Here is a 22,098-nt window from a genome sequence, read left to right as displayed (position 1 = left end):
GAAATATGCATTTCTTAAGAATTTGCTTAGGCAAATGCATGTTTCACATATGTATGAGGCTTGATCTGTTAATATTCTTCCTAGGTTTGGGTAGTTACATCCACTGAGGCAACAGCAGATAAGTGATAAAGTTTGCTTGGTCTTGTGCTAAAAACAGTCTGGAATTTCAGCAGAATGAGGGGATTTCTTTGACTTTGGTTCAGTATGCTCTCAGAAACAAATAATATAGTAAATCAGAGTTAACAGCTATTCGTGTGAAATATAAACGACATAAATCCAGGGCTCAACGAAATTCAATTCTGAAATGATCATTGGCCAGAAATACTCTCAGGTACTATTTATTTATTTTATCAGGCATCCTTTATTCTTCATTGCCTTCTTAAGGGGATTCTTATTAAAGGCCTCTGATAATTAAGTGAGGTTTCTGGAGGGAAGGCAGAGGTAGAAATTAAGTAAATGGCTTTGTTTCTTTTACAGCTGGTCCTTTGGGATCCTACTCTATGAGATGGTGACTCTAGGTGAGAAAAATCTCCAGAGTATACCCCTATGCAAATATGGAAGCCTGTTTATGTGGGGGATGCTTTGAGAAGAGGCTTTCTGTAAATCTCTGATGGTAGCACCAGCTGACGTGGAGTATGAGAGAATCTTGTGGAACAGCAGTGATTTCTCCCCAAACTTGCTTCCTCCTTCCCTTCCTCTCTTCCTCCCTGCCTTCCTGTCTCTTTCTTTCACCTTTTCTTTGATGCTTTTATCCCCTCAACCTTCTTCCAATACCCAGGGATATTTTTAAAATACAAAAAAATCATTCCAAGGGTATCTTGTATAACCATAAAAATGTTGCCTTGGGACTCATGGATCCATTTGACTGAGGAGCTTCAACACATCCCCAGCAACGGGGAGAGAAGAACAGGTCCTGTTTCTTCTCTGACTTGGTTTCTATATCATTAGACTCAACATTCTTCCAAGTGATTGGTGGGTTTGTATTTTTTCTCCTACCAAAATATGTTCTCCCTCCCTGCCCATTCTCTAAAGTCTATTCTTACTCCATCATCAGAGAGTAGCTTTTATTGTGTCTAGTCTATTTTATTTATTTCTTTTGCAGGCGCTTAGCCCATGTGGATGGAGAGTAGTGTTAGTTATAGGTAGCATCCTAGAGGAAACTAAATTTCTCTTGCTACTCTCATTTCCCCTGTACCAACAGGAGCACCACCGTACCCCGAAGTTCCCCCTGACGGCATCCTACAGCATCTTCAAAGACGGAAAATCATGAAGCGACCCAGTAGCTGCACAAATACCATGTAAGTGGCTACTAAAAAGCTCCTCTTCTCCCACTCCAAACCCTTCTGGCTCCTTGTCAACCCTGTTCCTTTGAAGTGTTCTCCTTTCATGTGCTCATAGACACACTTGTGCCAATCATAGGCAGTAAAACACACCTGCTTTTTAAAATCTACAAATTGGTATGTATATTTCCATACACACATCGTCAAGACAACCACTGAGAATTGTACCAGGAGTCTAAGTTTGATAGAGTTCAGTTCCTCCAGAAGCGCTGAAATAGGGAAGAAGCAGACCCAGTCCAATGCAAATAGAGTAGAGCTTTATTTGTCTAAATGTCAGTCTTCTGTTAGCACCTGGTCCCGGATAGCAGCCAGAAAACCCATTACTCTAGTGCTATCCATGCTGGCTTTTATTTAACTTTAAAAAAACATTTCTTTCCTACCTCTGAGCTTATAAAAAATCAAACACAAGAAGGGGATAAGAAGAAAGCAGGATTGAAATAGTACCAATACTATTAGCAGAAGGAGACAGCTGGTGAACAAATGTAGGGGCAGAACAGAAAACTTAAAAGTTATGTAAAGAGTGTGAGAAGGAATAAAATATCCAAAGGAGGGGCTGGAGCAATAGCATAGCGGGTAGGGCGCTTGCCTTGCACGCGGCCGACCCAGGCTGACCCAGGTTCGAATCCCAGCATCCCATATGGTCCCCTGAGCACCGCCAGGGGTAATTCCTGAGTGTAGAACCAGGAGTAACCCCTGTGCATTGCTGGGTGTGACCCAAAAAGCAAAAAAAAAAAAAAAAAAAAAAAAAAAAAAAAAAAAAATATCCAAAGGAATAGTTACGGAGCACAAGAATAGGTCAGATTATTTATGAAAATGTAGAAGAAATATATTACTACATGCATTGGTTAAAATCACAACTAATTGGTGGGGGCTGGAGCAATAGCACAGCGGGTAGGGTGTTTGCCTTGCATGCGGCCGACCCAGGTTCGATTCCCAACATCCCATATGGTCCCCTGAGCACTGCCAGGGGTAGTTCCTGAGTGCAGAGCCAGGAGTGATCCCTTTGCATTCACCGAGTGTGACCCAAAAAGCAAAAAAAAAAAAAAAATCACAACTAATTGGAGCCAGAGAAATAGTACAGCGAATAGGGAGTTTACCTCTATGCAGCCGATCTGGGTTTGATGCCCAGCTTCCCTATGGTCCCCCAAGCCTGCCAGAAATAATTCTTGTGCACAGAACCAGGAGTAAACCCTGAGCACTGCAGGATGTGGAGTCCTGCCCCCTGTGCCCACCTAAGGCACTACTGTTTGATAAACTCAGCACTAAAAGGGTAACTTTCCAGCACCTGGGTTTCTCTACCATAAAGTTACTTGATTAAGAAGATTCTTTCTTTTAATTTCTTTTTCTATTCTTTATATAATCAGATCATTATTATTATTTTTTTTGCTTTTTGGATCACACCCAGCAATGCACAGGGGTCACTCCTGGCTCATGCACTCAGGAATCACCCCTGGCGGTGCTCAGGGGACCATATGGGATGCTGAGATTTGAACCCGGGTCGGCCTCGTGCAAGGCAAACGCCCTACCCGCTGTGCTATCACTCCAGCCCCCTATATCATCAGATTCTAAATGCAATTTGTTTATGCAGGCATACTGATAAATAAGTTATATCAATGGTTTGAATTAGTAATTTCGTAATGGTCTTAACTAGCTCCAACTTGGTAACAGCCAAAGAGAGAACATTTAACTTCTGAAAGGTTGTTTGGCAATCGAGTGGAAAAAAAACTGGTAGTGCTGATCGTCATTCTGATGATAAGAATATTCATATTCTTGTCTTGAGACTATTCTCTCACAAAGAAGATAATATTAAGACTGAGTGTTAAAAAGAGGAGAAGGAATATTCTTCTCTGGGAATAAGTAGAGACGGAGATGAGGAGAAAAGAAGACACCTTCCACATCCATTTGTCGCATCTAGGAAATCCGTTTCTCCGTTTCCCTTTCAGGTATGGTCTCATGAAGTCCTGCTGGCGCTGGAGTGAGGGCAGCCGACCCTTTCCTAGAGAGCTCCGCACGCGCCTAGAAGCCGTGGCCCGAAATGCAGATGACAAGGCTGTGCTCCAGGTGCCAGAGTTGGTGGTGCCCGAGCTGTATGCAGATGTGGCGGGCATCCGCACGGAGAACCTCTCCTACACCTACAGCGTCCTCTGAGCAGTAGGAAGGACCAACACTCACGGGGGGCCGGACACTCTTGGAATCAATTCTTCCAGGAACAGAGACTAGACTTTCCCGTGGCACAGAGAGAAGTGGAACAGGGAGCCTGACCTTTCCCAGGTTCCCTTAGAAAACACTGGATGCCCAATACTGGGAGTCCTGCTACGATCTGCTGTCCAAGATCTAGAGAAATTTCAACTCGTGGAGGGAAAAAGGAAGGCAGGAAAAGAGCTGGCGAGAAAGACAAAGAAACGCTCTGTTTGTTGGGGACAAGGTCCATCATGCAATGAGATGGTGGAGGGAAGGTGAAGTTCTTTAGCCCTGGCCCCTTCACACAGAGCTGGAGGAGAGGTAGGAGGGAAAACTCAGCAAGAGAAATATGGTTTCCTTTTATCGGATTCTGAGCTGTGTCAACCCTGTTGGCACTACTCTTATCTAGAAGTTGCAGGGGTCAGGTCATGATTAGGAGCGTGCAGCACGTATTATTTATTCATCAGGTAAGTTCCCTGATCCTTGTAAGAGTAGGAGACCGAGCCTGTAGTCAGTGAGGTTGATGAATATGTACGCTGAGCAAGTAGAAAATAGGACAAATGATCAAGAGTGCTTAACAAGGGGGCGAGGAGGATGTATTCTCAGCTGGAATGGATGGGTTGTTCCACTTCTTTGTCATCCATTGATGTACTCTGAAATATCCCATGAAATAAATATTTATTGAGTGGAAGCAGGACTTTCTGGTATATACAGCTGTCAGCATTAGGGAGGACGTAAGTGAAAAAAAATGCAAGTTAATGTCAGTAGAAAAATTCTGGTGGCAATCTACGTGGTCAGAAAAAGGGTTTCTCCTGGGTAAAATGGGGTGACTCCCATCTCCTGGGCTGTAGTGCGGGTTGAATGAGAGGAAGTCCTGGTACACTACCTGACAAATGCAGCTCAATAGGTGCTCAATAAACAATTGTTTTCCCCCCTCCCCAGCCTAGAATGTTTCCTGTGTCTCATTTAAAATCTGGGCCCTGAAGGGAGCTGGACATGGCAGACACCACGGAGCTAGTCTGCCCTAAAGATGATGCTATGGGACAGTGATTAGCACCTGGGGGAGGCAGCATTTTTGTGGGGGCTGATACTAGTAACTCCTCTTCATTTCCCAAATATCGAAAATATTGATGAGGATGTGGCGGAGCATGGTGGTCTAGGATTTTAGGCAGTGCTAGTCTGAGCCCTCAGTGACAGGAGAGGATTGGCAAATGCAAACTCCAAACTCCATCCAGAACCCCATCCTGACGGAGTCATGAGTCAGCCACCGAGTGACTCAGGCCCCCGTGGGAGAACCGCAGTGACTAACCAGAGCTAAACTGGGTCTCAGTGGCGTGTGGAGAAGGGAGGGAATGCGGGCTGGCACAAAACGTTACAAAACATTTATTTATTCAAACATTAGGAAAAATGGGAGGGTTCAGGCTTGATATGTCAGATATTCTGTTAGGCATTAGTTCAAAACCAAAACCACCCACAGCTTTGGCCTATGGTCTAGAAAATAAGGAACTTTGTATACGGAAGGAATTTATTAAATGCAAATTATTTCAAATGCTATGGAGAAAAGTCTATAAGGTGGCAGAAGAGAGTATCAGAAGAATCAGAGGAGGATCTCTACGGGGGAGAAGGGGAGCTTGGGAAAGGGGAGGAGGCTTTTAAGTGAAAACCATAGGGATGGATTCAAATTTTACAAAATATGAGCCTTCCAGGAGACTTTATAAAGGAAACTTTGGAGACAAAAGAGAGCAGCTTGAGGAACTGCAAGCATGCAGGGGAGGAACTGAGGGGAGAGGGAGCTGGCTTTTTCAGTCTGTACCTTCGTGTTTACTTTGGTAGGAGGGGAAGCAGTAGGCAGTTATTTATTGGTTCCAGTTTTCATTGGTTACTGTGATTTATGCTGCAAATGGAACTTTTGGACATCATCCCAAGACCACACCCAGCACCAGCGTCCCAGCTCTCTCCCTCCTCTGTCCCCAGGACCCTTCCACTACCCCACCCACCCAAATGAGCTCAGTTCTGTAGATGAAATTCCAGTTGTGATGTCTTTGGCCTTTTGTTGTTCCTTTACTATGGCTGCTTATTATTATTATTATTTTTTTACTTTTGGGGTGACACCTGGTGGTGCTCAGAGGTAACTCTTGGCTCTCCACTCAGGGATTACTCCTGGCAGTGCTTGGGGGACCCTGGGGATTGAACCCAAATCAGCCGCATGCAAGGCAAATGCCCTACCCACTGTATTATTGCTCAGGTTCTGTTTCTTTACTATGATTCTTTGGATTCCTCATGTGAGAACGATCTTTTGATTGTGACGGTAGTAACATCTATACCATACATAAGACAATCACTATCATCTCGTTGCTCATCCATATGTTCGAGCGGGCACCAGTAACGTCTCTCATTGAGAGACTTATTGTTACTGTTTTTGGCATATCCAATACGCATGGGTAGCTTGACAGGCTCTGCTGTGCGGGCTCCATCCATACTCTCGGTAGCTTGACGGGCTCTCCGAGAGGGGCGGAGGAATCGAACTCAGGTTGGCCGCGTGAAAGGCGAACGCCCAAGCGCTGTGCTATCGCTCCAGCCCCCAACACAATCACAACATTTTTTTTTTATCCATCATTTTATTTGTTTTTCTGGATAAAGAAAATGGTGCAGTCCTTGATTAGGGAACTAGGTCTTTCCTGGATGTTGCCAAGCTTTTTCCAAATATTTCTAGTTTCTAATCTATCAAGGAAATCAGGTATTTCAAAACTAACAAATAGAAATGAGAACAAATTTACTATTTCATTGAGCTTAATCCAAGTTAGGTCTTGATTTATTGCTTTGATCTCTTCTGCAATTATATTTTTCCAATCTGTGCTTTTGTTAAACAAAAGATTCCAATGTAGTTGGAATTTGCTTGGTTTTTGCTTCAAAAACCAAGCAAATTTACCTGCATAGTGTCTTCCTGAAACTTGCCAGTGCAGTTTGAGAATATTATGAACTAAGGTTCTCAAATAATGCTGACACAGAGCACCAGTGGGGTTTGAGTAGATTTAGAGTGGAATACTAAATTTTAGTATCAAAAGGGAGGGAAGGGCAGTAACTGAAAATACCAGGATGGGGGCCAAAGAAATGGTTTAAAGGCTGGAGATCACGCACTGCTGGGTCCAAGCAAGATGGCAATGCCAGGGCCCTATATTCAGGCAGTGAATACAACAGCCTGATTGGCCAGCTATTTCGGGAGGTGTGCTTCCCCTGCCCCCCCAAAAGGCCAGGATGGATGATTTTGCTTTTCATTGGGAGGGACTTCTGAGATGGGGATATTGTACATCTACTTGTTGTAAGGCCAACATCCAGAGACTATAAAACCAAGCTCCTGGAAGCGGCCTTGCGACATCTTAAGCCTACTTATCCCTCTTGGACAACCTGTCAAGCTACTGAGAGTTTCCTGCCTGCATGGGAGAGCCTGGCAAACTCCGCGTGGCGTATCCATATGCCAAAATCAGTAACAATGAAGGGTCTCATTCCCCTGACCCTGAAAGAGCCTCCAATGCAGCACCATTGGGGAGGACGAGTAATGAGAGGCTTTTAAAATCTCAGGGCTAGGATGAATGGAGACGTTACTGAGACCGCTCAAGAAAACTGATGATCAATGAGATGATGATGATGATGACGATGATGATGAATGGAATACTAAAATTTCTCACTAATTTCTCACTATTTGGTAAGATGACCAGTTTATAAAGTGAAATGCAAGCAATATAATCCTATTCTTACTCTGCTGTAATGGTTTTTATTTGTTTTCTTGCCTTACCATAACTCACTTAAGTAAATATGTGTAAATATATGTAAATTCTTGCCTTACCATAACTCACTTAAGTAAATATGTGTAAATCTCCCCACTCGTGTAAGAGTGGGGAGATAGCTTATTTTGCATAGTCTAGCTGACTATGTTTATGTGTTGGTAAGATGACCAGTTTGAACATGGTATGAAACATATCATAATATATAATAATCTAGCCATAGCCCCTTACGTGAATGTGTGCTCAAGGAATATACCTGCTAAAAGAATATATCTGAGGAACAAATGTATGAACATTTTGGTGTTTCTGTAGATTGGTGATTTTTATTAAAAAATATATAGAGAACTAAAATTGCACAGAGTGGATGGAAGAAAATAGTGGTGGGAAATGCACACTGGTGAAGTGATGGGTGTTGGATACACAGTTTCAATCATGACTAACTCTGAAACTGTATCTCACAATGATTCAATAAAAAAGGAGGAAAAACAAAACAAAACATATACATAGCTAAGATTCCACAGAGAAGTCTACAGAAGAAAACAGTGGATGAATGAAATAAATTATAAGTAAATTACCTTTTATGTTTTATAATATATATGTAAATATATGTAACAGTTTTGATTCATTAGTCTGACCCATGTAATGCCATGAATTGCTCCTGAGTTTTTATTAGGTAAGTATAAAACTCAAAATTATTCAAAAACTACTTTAAAGATAAAACAAAAAATATTTTCTCTAGTATTCATCACAGAAGTTATGAATATCTTTTTGAAAATATACTCTAGGTAGGAAGTAGGAATATTTGATAATTTTAAAATAGAAAAGCATAAGGCAGAAAGAGGTGTGAAATCAGGAAAGGCACGAGAGATCAAAAGAAGAAAGAATTAAAAATGTGAGAAAAAATAACAGAACATTCCAAAACTTCTCACAACTATAAGAAACCTCATGTCTGACCACAACCCATTAGCTTAATTCATAAACAAAAAGATGAAAGCAATAAGCTTTACAAAAGTTGTCAAAACTTATTTCCCACTAAATGCATATTGTGTATTTGAGTAAAACTTTTAAGTCATAATTTCAGCTGTAGTTTGGAATAAAATGGTTGTTTCTTTTCTGTCTCACAAAGGCAGGTATTTTACATTAGCAAAAGTATCAATGTATCACTGACATCCTGTTGCTCATCAATTTGCTCCAGCAGGCTCCATTGTGAGACTTGTTGTTACTGTTTTTGGCATATCCAATACGCCCATGGGGAGATTGCCAGGCTCTGCCATGTGGGCGAGATACTCTGGGTAGCTTGCCGGGCTCTCTGAGAGGGGCGGAGGAATGGAACCTGGGTTGACCTCATGCAAGGCAAACACCCTACCTGCTGCGCTATCGCTCCAGTCCATTAGCAAAAGTAGAAAGAGTTTTTTATTTGGCTTCACTTAAACTGCTGAAAGGTTTATCTTAATAAATAAATTGTGGTGATACCAGTAAATGTGCCCTAATCTGAAACCTACAATAATGGAGAGGGGCATTTTTAGTGTTCTCATAATATTTACATTATTTCCAGCCAAGTAAAGAGGGTTCTTTTTTAACATAACCTCTCCATTCAATTTAACATCTCTATTCAACATAAAACATTATTTGTTCATTAAAACAAAAGTCCGTTCTTCTGTTGTACCGGCAACACTTACGGTGCCCCGTAGGCATTCAGAGCATTTCCACACCAATTGGCTAGGAGACTACAAGGCACAAATGTTTTATCACTTGGGTGCAAAAGGTATACATGCCCAATTTGACATTTCAGGGGTGCAAAATACATGAAGGATTAAATAAAAATATTTTGATATCTCATATGAAAAACAGGCTAAGAGAGGACTAATTTTGGGGTGGGGGTCACACCCAGGGATGCTCAGGGGTTACTCCTGGCTCTGCACTCAGGAATCACTCCTGCCAGTGCTCAGGGAAACCATATGGGATGACACAGATTGAATTGGCCTAGCCATCCATGTTCAAGGCAAACACCCACTCTCCCTGCTATACTATTGCTCCTGCCCCTAAGAGGACCAATCTTCAGCTTAGAACTCTTTAGGAGATTAAGACAGTCAACAGGCCCACAGATAAAGATCTGAACACTGCATTCCATGAACTATACAGTCACAGTCCTGTTACTACTATGTCTTTTTACATAGGCAAGAGGATGAATATTGGCACGTGTGCCCCAAATCTGAAAGAAATGAGACATTTAAGGATGCAAAGACATTAAATGGGAGATCCTTACAACAAACAAATACTCTAGTGCCTATATTTTTAGAGATATTATGGTATAATGGGGTTATATTTTTGTAGGTTATTCTTGTCTTGTCCAACTCATTCCAGTCGGTTGGGGACTTTCTAGGATCAAAACTAAAAGTCCCACATCGTGGGAAACTTCTCATCCTAGCAAACAGGAATGGTTCCTTAGCTGGTGGTAAGAAATGGAGCTTCCTGTTTCTTATGTAATGCTCATATGGCTGTCTATAATAGGGACTGAGGTTAAACAAATATTAACACAAATTTCTAAGTTATACAGTTGCTAATATAAAGTCACCATGACTTGATTTTTCTAATCACCGTGTTTCTTTTTCTTGTTGGGTCACACCCGGCGATGCACGGGGCTCACTCCTGGCTCTGCACTCAGGAATTATCTCTGACGGCGCTCGGGGACCATATGGGATGCTGGGAATCGAACCCGAGTCTGCCGCGTGCAAGGCAAATGCCCTACCCGCTCTGCTATCAGATATGTATTGTTCCACTAAACTGCCTTTGCTCAGGCATTTTCTGCCTTAACTGCTTTTCCATTGCTACAACATATACTGACGTACAAGGTCCAATGCAAAGGGCATACAAGGTCCAACGCAGTGTCATAAGCCTTCCCTCACAGTTTTTCATCAGCTTCCTTCTGCCAACTTCCGTTGCCCCATAAAGTGACTTGTATCTTCTACATGTTCTACCAGCACGAAAGGAAACACAGAGTAATTGTTCCCCCCTCCCTCCCTCGTGCCTCCTCCATCTCTGCCCGAGTTAATATTTATCTACCATTGCTTTCTTTGCAAACTTGACCTAAGAGCAAAGGGCTTTTATTGCCACAGTTTCATTATATCAGACATATGGAAAGTGCTTATAAAAACTCACTATATAATGCTTTTTTTGGTTTGTTTTGCTTTTTGGGTCACACCTAGCAATGCACAAGGGTTGCTCCTGGCTCTGCACTCAGGAATTACCACTGGCGGTGCTCAGGGGACCATATGAGATGCTGGGAATCAAATCTGGGTCGGCCACGTGCAAGGCAAATGCCCTACCTGCTGTGCTATTGCTCCAGCCTTATAATACTTTATACATTAAAAAATTTAACATGCATTATCTCATTTGATCTCAGCAATCCAGTGCGATGATAAAGCTTATTTAGTACACCCCATATGCTTGACGAACAGACCAGGTTAGAGTGATGCGATTAAAAAGAAGTTGCTGGGAATGAACCCCAGGTCTTCAGATTGGCTTTCTTTCTACTAAATCCACTGAAAGTGAAGGATCATCTCATATTACTATCTTGGTAAAAAACTCACCTTGTCTTTCCATAGCCTCCCACATCCTCCCACTCTGGAGCACTCGCTTACTCTCCCCAGTCTAATGTCATCTGGTTGGTGAGCAACGTGTGTGTGTGTGTGTGTGTGTGTGTAGGGGTGGGGGATGGGTGTGGTTGTGTGTGGGTGTGTAGGAGGGCGGATGTGGGTGTGTGTGGGTGGGTGTGTGTCTGTGGAGTGGGTGGGAAGGGATGGGTGTGGTTGTGCGTGGATGTAGGTGTATGGGAGGGCGGAGGTGGGTGTGTGGAGGTGGGTGTGTGTATGTAGAGGCCACACCCACCTCACGGGAATCTCGCGAGATTTACAAGCCCCCGAAGACAAAGCTGCTGGCCAGCCTTCGTTCTGAACCCCTAAGCGATCGTCATTTCGCACTTCCGTGCCTTGTGGCGTGAAGCAAACGCGCTTCATCCTGCACATCCGCGCTCCAGATCGCCCCGAGAGCGCGCTCACACCGCCTCGGCGGCCGCGGCCCGCCCCCAGCTCCCGGGACTTCCGCTTCCGGCTCCCGCGGGGCCCTCGGAGGCGCGGGGGGGTGGGGGGAACCCAAACACCTGCGCTGACGCGTTTCTCCCGCGCCGTGACGTCACTGCCCCGCGCCGCGCGCACGTTGGCCGGGCCTTGGGCGGGCTTTCCCGGGGGCCACCATGGCGATGGCCAGTGACTTCTACCTGCGCTACTACGTGGGGCACAAGGGCAAGTTCGGGCACGAGTTCTTGGAGTTCGAGTTTCGGCCGGACGGTGAGCGGGGCGGGGCCCCGGGGTGCGCGCGCGGGGACTCAGGGGCGTGGGGGCCGGGACGGGGGATCGGGTGCGTGTCCTCGGGCCGGCCGCGGAGCAGCTGGTACCCACGGGGGGCGGGATCCCGGGGAGTGGGCGGGACCCTCCGGGCGCATCTCGGGTATTGAGGCGAATACTCGAAATGTTGCAGACACACGCGCGAGTCCCGCGGCTGCTTCGGGAGCTTTCAAAAGGCAGAAAGCGACCCCAGGCAGCGACCCCCTTTCTGCGGGGAAGGCCCCCGGCGTGCAGAACAGAGGGTGATGGGCCCCGGCGCTTCCGGGTCTTTGGGTGCTCGTTGATGCTCATAGCGAGGGGAGTGGTTGGTTCTGCACGCGGGAGTCCGGGCAGAGCATCCCTGGGAAGGTGCCAAGCCTTGCACGGAGGGGAGCTGCTTTCTTCCCTGCCGAGGGAGCCAAGGAGTGAGAGGTTGCAGAGCGCAGCGTGAGGAGGGGTGAGGGGAAACTTCCCCGGGCCCAGGTCCTGTGCAGCAGATTAATTTTTTTGCCAGAAGAAGTAGCCTCCCGTCCGGTTGCATAGACTTTCCGCTTTCTTGTGCGCATCATTTGCTCGGGCAGCGGTTGAGTGCCGATACGGAGACCGCGTTAGGGAGCTGCCAGTGGTTCTGTCTTGGTAAGTGATGGAGGAGACACGGAAACATCCAATGCGCTGTACCGGCTTCAGACAGGCTCTGAGCGAAGAATGGGAAATAACAAAGGCAGGGAAGGTCACGTTTTAGAAACGAGGAAGAGTTTCTCACACAGGGTTGATTGCCGCTCTGCAGCTATCAAGCCGGTCCCCTCATAGTCTCCTAAATGTGGTTAAGGGATCAGATTTACTCTACTTTTCCATTTGATCCTTAGGAGACACTGGTGTTTGGTGCCGTTGCCTGTAAAGAGCTTTCCAGGTAAATTGGCCGTCATCACCTAGGAAATCACCCACTGGAAACAGACTCAGAAGTCTGAGAAGTTCGCATCAAGGATGCGAACTCAATGGAGGATTAAATTTTTTAATTATTTTTTTAAAATTTTATTGAATCACCATGAGATAGTTACAAGCTTTCATGTTTGGGTTACAATCTCACAATGATCAAACACCCATCCCTCCATCAGTGCACATTCCTTACCACCAATATCCCGGGTATACTCCCCCCTTTCCCACCCTCCCACTGCCTCCATGGCAGACAATATTCCCCATACTCTCGCTCTACTTTGGGGCATTATGGCTTGTGACACAGACACTGAGAGGTCATCATGTTTGGTCCATTATCTACTTTCAGCACACATCACCCATCCCGACTGATTAATGGAGGATTAAATTTAAGTCAGCCGACAGCTCCTCCAGGACCAGTGGGTCATTGCTCTGCTTCCTAGTTACAATTCTACAATGTTCGTGTGGCCATATTAGATATATAAACTTTCATGTGGAGGGAAATAGTCAAAAGAGAACATTAGCGGGAAATGTGAGTCTTAGAAGAAAGTAGACTTTGATAGTCTAGACTTGCATCTTGTGTGACCTTGGGCAGATTAACTCTGAGTGGGGTGCTGGTGGGGAGGGGCGTGGTTTGCACCACACCTGGTGGGACTCAGCCGACTCCTGCCCCTGTGCTTAGGGGTGTCCGCTGTGGGCGAGGCAGTTTGCCTTAGCAGCTCTGCTCTCGTACCAGCGCACGTTTTGTGAGCTCTCTTAACTGACTAGGTGAGAGAATAAAAACCTACATCTTAGGTCAGTATTCTGGGTACACTTAGAACTAGCACAGACATAATAAACCACAAAATAAGTACTAATTCCTTTTTCAGATTCCTTGTTTAGTTCTCGACGTTGCGTAAGGAAACAGCCTTAAAAGGAACTTTCTTATATATAGTGAATTATATTGAAGGTATATAACTTATTTATTTATTTATTTGCTTTTTGGGTCACACCCGGCGATGCTCAGGGCTGACTCCTGGCTCTGCACTCACGAACCACTCTTGGCAGTGCTCAGAGGACCATATGGGATGCTGGGAGTTGAACCCGGGTCTACCGCATGCACGGCAAATGCCCTACCTGCCATATGTGTAAAAACACAAAAAAGAAAAGGGCCCAGCGTTGATGGCGATGATGAGGCAGGCGAAGGAAGGAAGAAGGCCAAACTGGTTGCTCGATCAGTTTATTTTGTTCTCTCTCTGCTTCTCTCCCGGTTCTCAATCTCTCTCTGGATCTTCCTCTATCCCCCTTTCTGCCCCTCTCGATCTCACTTCTTTCACCTTGTGCTCTGCTTATGTATGTGCCACTGTCCTCTCTTCGTCTGTGTCTCTGTCTCTCTGTGTCTGCCTCTCTGTGTCTGTCTCTCTGTCTCTGTCTCTCTGTCTCTCTAGCTTCTCTTTCTGTTTCCCCTCTGTGCCCCACAGTCTCAGTTTATGTAGCAAATTACATAGGGCGGTAGCACAAAGGTGGGTTTAACATCAACAAATCAACAAAGAAGGGCAAGACCATTTCTTGAGGAGATTAACAAAATCTCATCTAAGGAAATCTCATCCAAGGAGATCCACTCAAGGGTGTGATTCCAAACCAGGGTGTGTCAGGGTGTGAGCTAGTAATCTACTTAAATAGTTATAGTAAATCTACTTCTAATATTTCTAGCAATGTTATTCTGTATGGGTATAGTAAGAGATATAAAGTTTGGTTTTTCCTGAGGACATCTCCAGACCACAGTCCTCAGGCCAGGTTAGTCTTCCTAACCCCAGCAGGGTCCTAAGTCTCGTCGTTACCTTTGGATCATGACAGCATTTGTCCATGACCAGGCTCTCAACTTATTGTGTTGAGTATTGTGGCGCTTTGGCCTGGCCCATTTCGATGCCAGGGTAGCTCATAGCTTGCCCTGGGTCCATTCTGTCCCTCGTCGGGACCTGCTTTTGGGGTGTTGGGAACTAAGGGCAACTGAGTTGAGGAAGCAGATGCCCAGGAGTAAATATTATTGGAGTTAATCAACTCCAAAGTTACAAGCATAATATTAACTTTCTTCCTGTGTCCATACAGAAAGGATATTGCTCTAAGGTAAACTAAGTTCCCTGCGGCAAGGCTAAAAGGACAAACCCCATGTTCTCCTACACCATACTATTGCTCCAGCCCCAGAAGGCATATAATATATATATTTTTTGGCTTTTTGAGTCACATCCGGTGATGTGCAGGGGTTACTCCTGGGTTTGCACTCAAGAATTACTCCTGGCGGTGCTCAGGGGACCATATGGGATGCTGGGAATTGAACCCGGGTCGGCTTCGTGCAAGTCAAACACCCTATCCACTGTGCTATTGCGCCAGCCCCCAGAAGGCATATAATATTTTTAAAAAATTTATTAACTTCAACTTTAGCCAACGTAGCAGATATTTGAATCTCATTGTCTAGCATTGATCTTATAGTAGGAAGAAGAGGAAATATCAGTAAAAACATATCGTGATTGCTTATGATGTTATTTCTTTATTTTTAAAAAGCATTCTTTCTGTTATAGATCAGTTTTTTTCCATTTCCCACAGGAAAACTTAGATATGCCAACAACAGCAATTATAAAAATGATGTCATGATCAGAAAAGAGGTAAGTTTTTAAAATGTTTAATATTTCATATTATTAGATGTACAAAGGTACATCTAAAGCAATTATTTTGTAAAGAAGCCAACTTATGATCTAAAGGGTTTTAATTTAAATTTTAGGTATAATTGTAGTTTAACAACCAAAGATGTAATCTGAATGTATTGTTGTGGATTCACATTTGAGCATAATAATTTAATTCATGTTATAATTTAGCCTTTAGTCACTACTTAAAACTTCGTGGTTTAAACATGTTATGAATTTCAAAAGAAAGACTTGAAAGTAGGGATGAGAAGTTCAGAATAGTAACTGTGGTGTGTACTTGTCACCTCATAGATTTTTGCCTTGTCCCATTAACCACTCAGATGTTTGAGCCTTGTGTTATCAAAACTTTTTCCAGGGGGATTAATAGTTTAAAGACAGAATTATATCTTGAAGGAAAAAGCAAGAGATGGCAGAAAAATAATGTTCAGTGATTCCAGTTTTATGCTTTTGGAATCAGAATTAAATTTTTCTGTGCTAGTCTGAATATTCAGGGTTTGTACTTCCTTTTAATCAGTTCTCTGTGGGGGGAAAGACAGAGAGGGCTTTTTTTTTTTCTTCTTGGGTCACACCTGGCGATGCACAGGGGTTACTCCTGGCTCTGCACTCAGGAATTACCCCTGGCCGTGCTCAGGGGACCTTATGGGATGCTGAGATTTGAACCCGGTCGGCCACGTGCAAGGCAAACGCCCTACCCGCTGTGCTATCGCTCCAGCCCCCAGAGAGGGGCATTTTTTTAATGAGTTTTACATAAACTATATTTGTAACTTTAAGTGAAATTATGAAAACGTTTCAGGCTTACGTACACAAGAGTGTAATGGAAGAACTGAAGAGAATCATTGATGACAGTGAAATTACAAAAGAAGATGACGCCTTGTGGCCTCCCCCTGACAGGGTTGGCCGGCAGGTTTGTACTTACTGATTCTTTAAATGCAAAAATACGGAAAATTGGTAATGCGGTTGTTAGGGGTCTCATTTAGAATAGGTCCTTCTTACCGATTTCTTTTTTTTTTCTTGGGGGGGGGGGCTTGGGTCACAACTGACGATGCACAGGGGTTACTCCTGGCTCTGCACTCAGGAATTACTCCTGGCGGTGCTCCGGGGACCATATGGGATGCTGGGAATCGAACCCGGGTCGGCCGCGTGCCAGGCAAATGCCCTACCCGCTGTGCTATCGCTCCAGCTCCCCTTACCGAGTTCTTTGGATGCCATTCCCGCTGATTAAATAATCTATCAATTTTATCCCCCCCCCCCCCCGCCTCGCTCTGTTACTCCAGTACTGAAGTGGTTGGAGCCTAACCCCAAATATCTTTTTGAGTACCTCACGCCAAGCCAGAGTTTGTGTGTTTTTGACACTGTTCATGAGTAATTTTGGTGGTCTATTAATCACTGTTGGTGAGGAGTAAGTGGAAGTGTTAATTAAGTTCAAGAGTTCAGGGTGCTAAGTGATTGTGTACAATTTACTCTTCAGGTTTATAACTGAAGATCCGTTTTTGCGTCTTATGCCCTAGAGAGGAGTGGATTGGTCTCTTTGCTCAGACTGCCAAGCGCCTTTGCTTCTCATGTTCCCTTCAGAACAATCGGTGTTTCCCAAAGGGCTTCTGAAGAGCTCTGAAGGCCTAGTTCACTCTAGAGAGACAGTTGAGTTCTGAATTGGGTCCTTCAACTCTCGGAGAAATGAGATATGACCCCTGGTGGAAGAAACGTTAAATTTCACTTTTGTGTATTCCTGAGGATTGTACTTTGTGTCACTTTCTTTGACTAGAAGAAAATGTGGAGAAATCTAACAGATGCTGACGCTCTGTAGTAGTTAACTTAACTCTTCTATTTAAAGAAACATTATTTCGGAAAGCAAAGGTAATAGTTAACAGTATTTTTTACGTATTATAAGCACTTCTGAAAAGGGATCTTATTTATTTATTTATTTATTTATTTTTAATTTTTTTTTTTAATTTTTTGTTTATTTATTTTTTTGCTTTTTGGGTCACACCCAGCGATGCTCAGGGGTTATTCCTGGCTTTGCACTCAGGAATTACTCCTGGCAGTGCTTGGGGGACCATATGGGATGCCGGGATCGAACCCGGGTCGGCCGCGTGCAAGGCAAACGCCCTACCCGCTGTGCTATTGCGCCGGCCCCGGATCTTATTTAATACATATGTGCAAATATACTAAGTACTAAAAAGCAATCGATAGTAACACACCTTCTTTTTTCCCTGACTCAGAGTCCAGGTTTTTATCTGCTCACTGTGATGTGTTTATGTGTCCAGTAAATGGGGGAGGATTAGGCATACCAAAAATTATCTATTGGATTTTTAAGTCAAAATTTTCATGACTGAGCGCCTCAGTTAATTCTGTTTTCTGTATGCCCCAAATCACATAATCACATTTCTAACTCCTGTTAACTAAATTGAAAAATCCTTACAACACGACCTTCTAGTCATTGGTTTTATATTGCAGATAAGGATAGAGTGAACACAGGGCAACTTCCCAGTGCTGTTCAGGGGACCCCAGGGCCACTCCAACCACATGCTGTATCTTTGTTATACTGTATTTCTTTTTCTAGTTCTACTTATTTGCTGTGTGAAGTCAAAAGAAAGTAGGCGTTTCACGCTCAGGATTTATATAGCAGTGCCCCCAGGGGTTAGTGGTGTAAGGATCCACAAACTTTTCCTAATGTTTTATGGCCCATGGACTTTACTTCTAGTAAAGTTAGGGCTGTCTTAAGCTTTGTGATGAAGGTACTACAGGGATTATTCAGGCTGTAAAACTCCCCTGGCCTCAGGGACTGACACCGGCAGGTGATAAAGGGGTGCTGTCACTAGAGCCTTTTAGAAATGGCAGAGGTGCTTGTCTTATGTTAAAATCCATCTTTTTTTTTTTTTTTTTTTTGCTTTTTGGGTCACACCTGGCAATGCACAGCGGTCACTCCTGGCTCTGCACTCAGGAATTACCCCTGGCAGTGCTCAGGGGACCATATGGGATGCTGGGAATCGAACCCGGGTCAGTCGCATGCAAGGCAAACGCCCTACCCGCTGTGCTATTGCTCCAGCCCCTAAAATCCATCTTATATCTGTGTTGTTTGTACAGCAATGTGCTTCAAAGTTATATCTTTCATTTTTCCTGACCCTATAAGGTTTTCCTGTGTCCCTCCTGCGTCTGTCACGCGCTGCACGGTACTCGTATGAGAGTGCTCGGGAGCACCTCTTGGCTGGTTCTGATGCCGGAGACCACTCTGTCTGTCACTGTAGCACTGTCATCCTGTTGTTCCTCGATTTGCTCGAGCAGGCACCAGTAACTTCCCTATTGTGAGACTTGTTATGGGGACCACTCCGCACTCGGAAAGTTTTCTTTTCTGAATGTATTGGTGTCTTGACAGATTATGTTTCTATTTTCCTTCTCTGTGACTGCTGGAAAACCTAGAGCTGATACTGGGATAGTTGGAAAGCAAGTCTGGTGGGATGGACCTTTATATAACGACGTTTCTCTCTCTTTTTTTTTTTTTTAGGAGCTTGAAATTGTAATTGGAGATGAACACATTTCTTTTACTACATCAAAAATAGGATCTCTTATTGATGTAAACCAGTCTAAGTAAGTGTTGAAATATTTGAACTTAATTGACATACTGTGTTGGAAGGACTTGGCTCAGAACCGCCGTCAATTTATTATCATTATTTCGGTGTCATCCTGTTGATTTATTAAGCAGATGTAACTGGATTTTTTTTTGGGGGGGGCGGTGGAGATGGGCTGGACCACACCTGGTGGTGCTTGGGGCTTGCCCCTGGCTCTGTGCTCAGGGATCATTCTGGTGGTGCTCGGGGTCTCTAACCGAGGGTGGCTGAGTGCAAGGCAAGCACCTTACCTCCTCTACTATTTCTGGTGTTTTTAAGTGTTTTTAGGTGGGTGTTTTTAAGCATCCCAGTGATGTTCAGGGGACCCTAGGGCCACTCCGGCAACATTGGCTCACCAGGCCGGGCCTGCCGATGGACCTGGCAGTGTGATGTAGCTTGGGAAGTGCTGGGGACAGACACGGTCTGTGGCTGCTCAGGGCCATGTCCTGGGGCAGTGCCGGGGCCCCGTGTGCTGCGACTCCCTCAGCCCCTGACTTCTCAGTCTCTGAAAATTTGTTCAGAAAAATAGCGCAGTTTACCAAATACCCCCCCAAATTTTTTTTTCTTAATCTGACAGTTATGTTAAATATTATCCATGTTTTATTACCTTTTTTTGTTTTTTGCAAAAATATGGATAGGCCAGTCTCATATCCTCCACATCACATTGTTCTTTTTTCTTTTCTTTTCCTTTTTGGGTCACACCCAGTGATGCTCAGGGGTTACTCCTGGCTCTGCACTCAGGAATTAACTCCTGGCAGTGCTCGGGGGACCCAATGGGATGCTGGAATCAATCCAGGTCGGCTACATGCAAGGCAAACCCCTACCTGTTGTACGATTGCTCCAGTACCCACATTGTTGTTATGTTTGGGTTTCATACTTGAAAGAAATGGAGAAAACCCAGCATTGAAATGTAAACCTCAGTGCTATGTCTTTCCAGGTTTTAAGGGTCTGTAGTACATTCTTTTGTCTTTATCTGGGAAATTTATCCGGCACCAGGAATTTTCTTTTTACTGGCTTCCTTCAAAATGGTCTCATAGTACTCTTCCTCTTGTTGCCCTAAAATGTCATGCCTTTCTTGTTCCTGGGCTGTCTGACTGGTCTCCCTGAGCGCCTGGCCAGAAGGGTTGAAGTTAGCTTTGTGCCCGCCATATAATAGGGGCCTTACGTATATTTATTAGAGGCAAGGGGGAAAGAACGAATGCAAAATAGCTCGTTGATTATAAAGGACCATGTTCAGAAGGGCTTCTGAAAAGTAATTGGTGAGGATGTGGCTTCATACTCCACTATGTGTTGTAAAATGGTCCATTGTTGTCTGGGAAACAACTTGATAATATGGATCAAAAGCTGTTAATAGTTTTCATTCTTCTTGGTCCACGTTACTTCATTTCCAAACATTTATTCTGGGGAAATAGTCTCAAATCATGAAAAGTTTTATTTACAGAAAGGGACCTTGAAGTCTTTTTTGTCATTCAAAAAAATATCCAAATGTTAACAGAATTGTTCAGAGTATTGGCACTTTTTTTTTTTTGATGTAATGGAAAAACTAATGTTAAGAAGAACACAGGATTATTTTATTTGTGGAAAAAATATAATCATTATAGTTAATCGATCAGAACATCATATGACAGAACAAATACTCTGTTCTTTAAAAACCTGAACTAAGACATGAGTGCTGGAGAAGTTTGAGATTTTGTTCTCTACAGAAAATTCTTCCTTTCTTTTTAGTTCCTTTAATCATTTCAGGTTTATATAAGGAATAGCTTGCAAAAATTATGTTGTTTCAGTTTTTTTAATGTTTACTTTTCAAGTAACTTTTTCTTTTTTGAATTACAGGGATCCTGAAGGTCTTCGAGTGTTTTACTATTTGGTACAGGACCTGAAATGTTTAGTTTTTAGTCTTATTGGATTACATTTCAAGATCAAGCCTATCTAAACTCTATGTTTTTAGAAGTTTTTGTATTTAACTTAGGGGTGGGTAAGGGCATGTCTTTTACAGTAGTGAGATTTTTGTGAAAGTGAAACAAATGCCTTCTTTTGTATGCAAACTGCAACTAAAGAACCGGAGGGGAACCTTCATTTGGGTCCAGTTGAGTTTGATGGTTCCCGTATATAGTGGATTCTGTAAATAAAAGTCAACTTTTGTTGAAATTTTATTCCAATAAATCACATCAATTCCTGAATAGTGAGTGTTTTATTTTTCAAGAAACGAGTTTGTTATTCATTTATTTTATTAATGTTCTTGGTTTTGGAGCCACACCTGGCTATGCTTGGGGCTCACTCCTGGTGGTGCTCGGGGGCCCATATGTGGTGTCAGGAATAAAGGGTCCATACGTGGTGTTGCAAGGCAAGTGTCCTGCTAGCTGCACTCTCCAGCCTTTCTGTGATTCACTTAAAGGTATTAAAAATTGTTTTAGCAGCTGCAGCGTATGACAGGATTTCTTTCAGCTAGAATTATATAGTCAGATTTCTATCCATTAAAGACAGTTCCAGATCTTTCCTTATTTTTTTCCCTGCCTGCTGAGATGGAAAGGTTCTAAATTTTTTGCTTTTACATTAACCACAAATCCTTGACGGTTCATTTACATTTGAATCGTTTTTAGTTTGGGCTGTGATTTCCTAAAAGATTACAAGAGTAGTTAAATGCCACTTTTATTAAGTATGCACTGATTTCTTTTATCCAGTAGTATCTGTGAACTAAATAAGTTCTCAGCTTTACAAATTACTTAAAATTTATACACATATGTGATATGTTGTGTGTGTGTGTGTGTGTGTGTGTGTGTGTGTGTGTGTGTGTGTGTGTGTGTGTAGCTATAGATACATACATCATTTTGGTCTTTCAGTACTTATGTCATGGTGCTAGTATTTTTTGCTCCTCCATCTGAACTCAGTTTTTTTGTTCAGTTGTTTTTGGATCACACCTGGCAGTGCTCAGGGGTCACTCCTGGCTCTGTACTCAGGGCTCACTCCTGGCGCTGCTCTGGGGTCTATATGGGATACCAGGGCTCAAGCCCGGGTCATCCTTGCAGGGCAAATGCTCTACCCGCTGAGCTGTTGCTCTGCCTTGAAGCCATATACTTTCAGACCCGCCTGCTCCAGGAGCCAGTCAGGACTGGTTTTACCTCGAAGACGCTCCAGGGTGATAGAGGCCAGTACCGCGGGCATTAGCAGAAATGTTTTCTCTCTGTGCTATCCAG

The 22,098-nt window shown here is 43.7% G+C and overlaps 2 protein-coding genes across 3 annotated transcripts in view; both read left to right on the top strand.

The window, feature by feature from the left end:
* The window catches only part of STYK1 (serine/threonine/tyrosine kinase 1), a 42,152-nt gene extending 35,744 nt beyond the window's left edge, over positions 1 to 6,408 (top strand). Inside the window, exons 9-11 of the mRNA XM_055118238.1 lie at positions 478 to 518; positions 1,202 to 1,298; positions 3,284 to 6,408. Coding sequence (XP_054974213.1) covers positions 478 to 518; positions 1,202 to 1,298; positions 3,284 to 3,488 — 343 coding nt within the window. The 3' untranslated portion in view covers positions 3,489 to 6,408. The remainder of the gene's footprint in view (positions 1 to 477; positions 519 to 1,201; positions 1,299 to 3,283) is intronic.
* Positions 6,409 to 11,424: 5,016 nt separating this feature from the next.
* MAGOHB (mago homolog B, exon junction complex subunit) lies at positions 11,425 to 21,084 on the top strand. 2 transcript variants are annotated; one of them, XM_004611312.3, is made up of 5 exons: positions 11,446 to 11,649; positions 15,202 to 15,260; positions 16,093 to 16,203; positions 18,802 to 18,884; positions 20,738 to 21,084. In XM_004611312.3, the coding sequence occupies exons 1-5, from the start codon at positions 11,556 to 11,558 to the stop codon at positions 20,835 to 20,837; spliced, it is 447 nt and encodes a 148-aa protein (XP_004611369.1). In that variant the 5' UTR covers positions 11,446 to 11,555; the 3' UTR covers positions 20,838 to 21,084. The 2 variants fall into 2 exon arrangements, with proteins under 2 accessions (XP_054974215.1, XP_004611369.1); XM_055118240.1 differs by lacking the exons at positions 18,802 to 18,884; positions 20,738 to 21,084 and adding an exon at positions 18,216 to 18,768 and having other exon boundaries at positions 11,425 to 11,649.
* The last annotated feature ends 1,014 nt before the right edge of the window (positions 21,085 to 22,098 follow it).

Source organism: Sorex araneus, chromosome 10, assembly GCF_027595985.1.
Source record: "Sorex araneus isolate mSorAra2 chromosome 10, mSorAra2.pri, whole genome shotgun sequence".
Lineage (NCBI taxonomy): Eukaryota > Metazoa > Chordata > Mammalia > Eulipotyphla > Soricidae > Sorex > Sorex araneus.
Note: the sequence above shows the minus strand (reverse complement) of the source record. Positions and strands in the feature narration are given on the sequence as shown.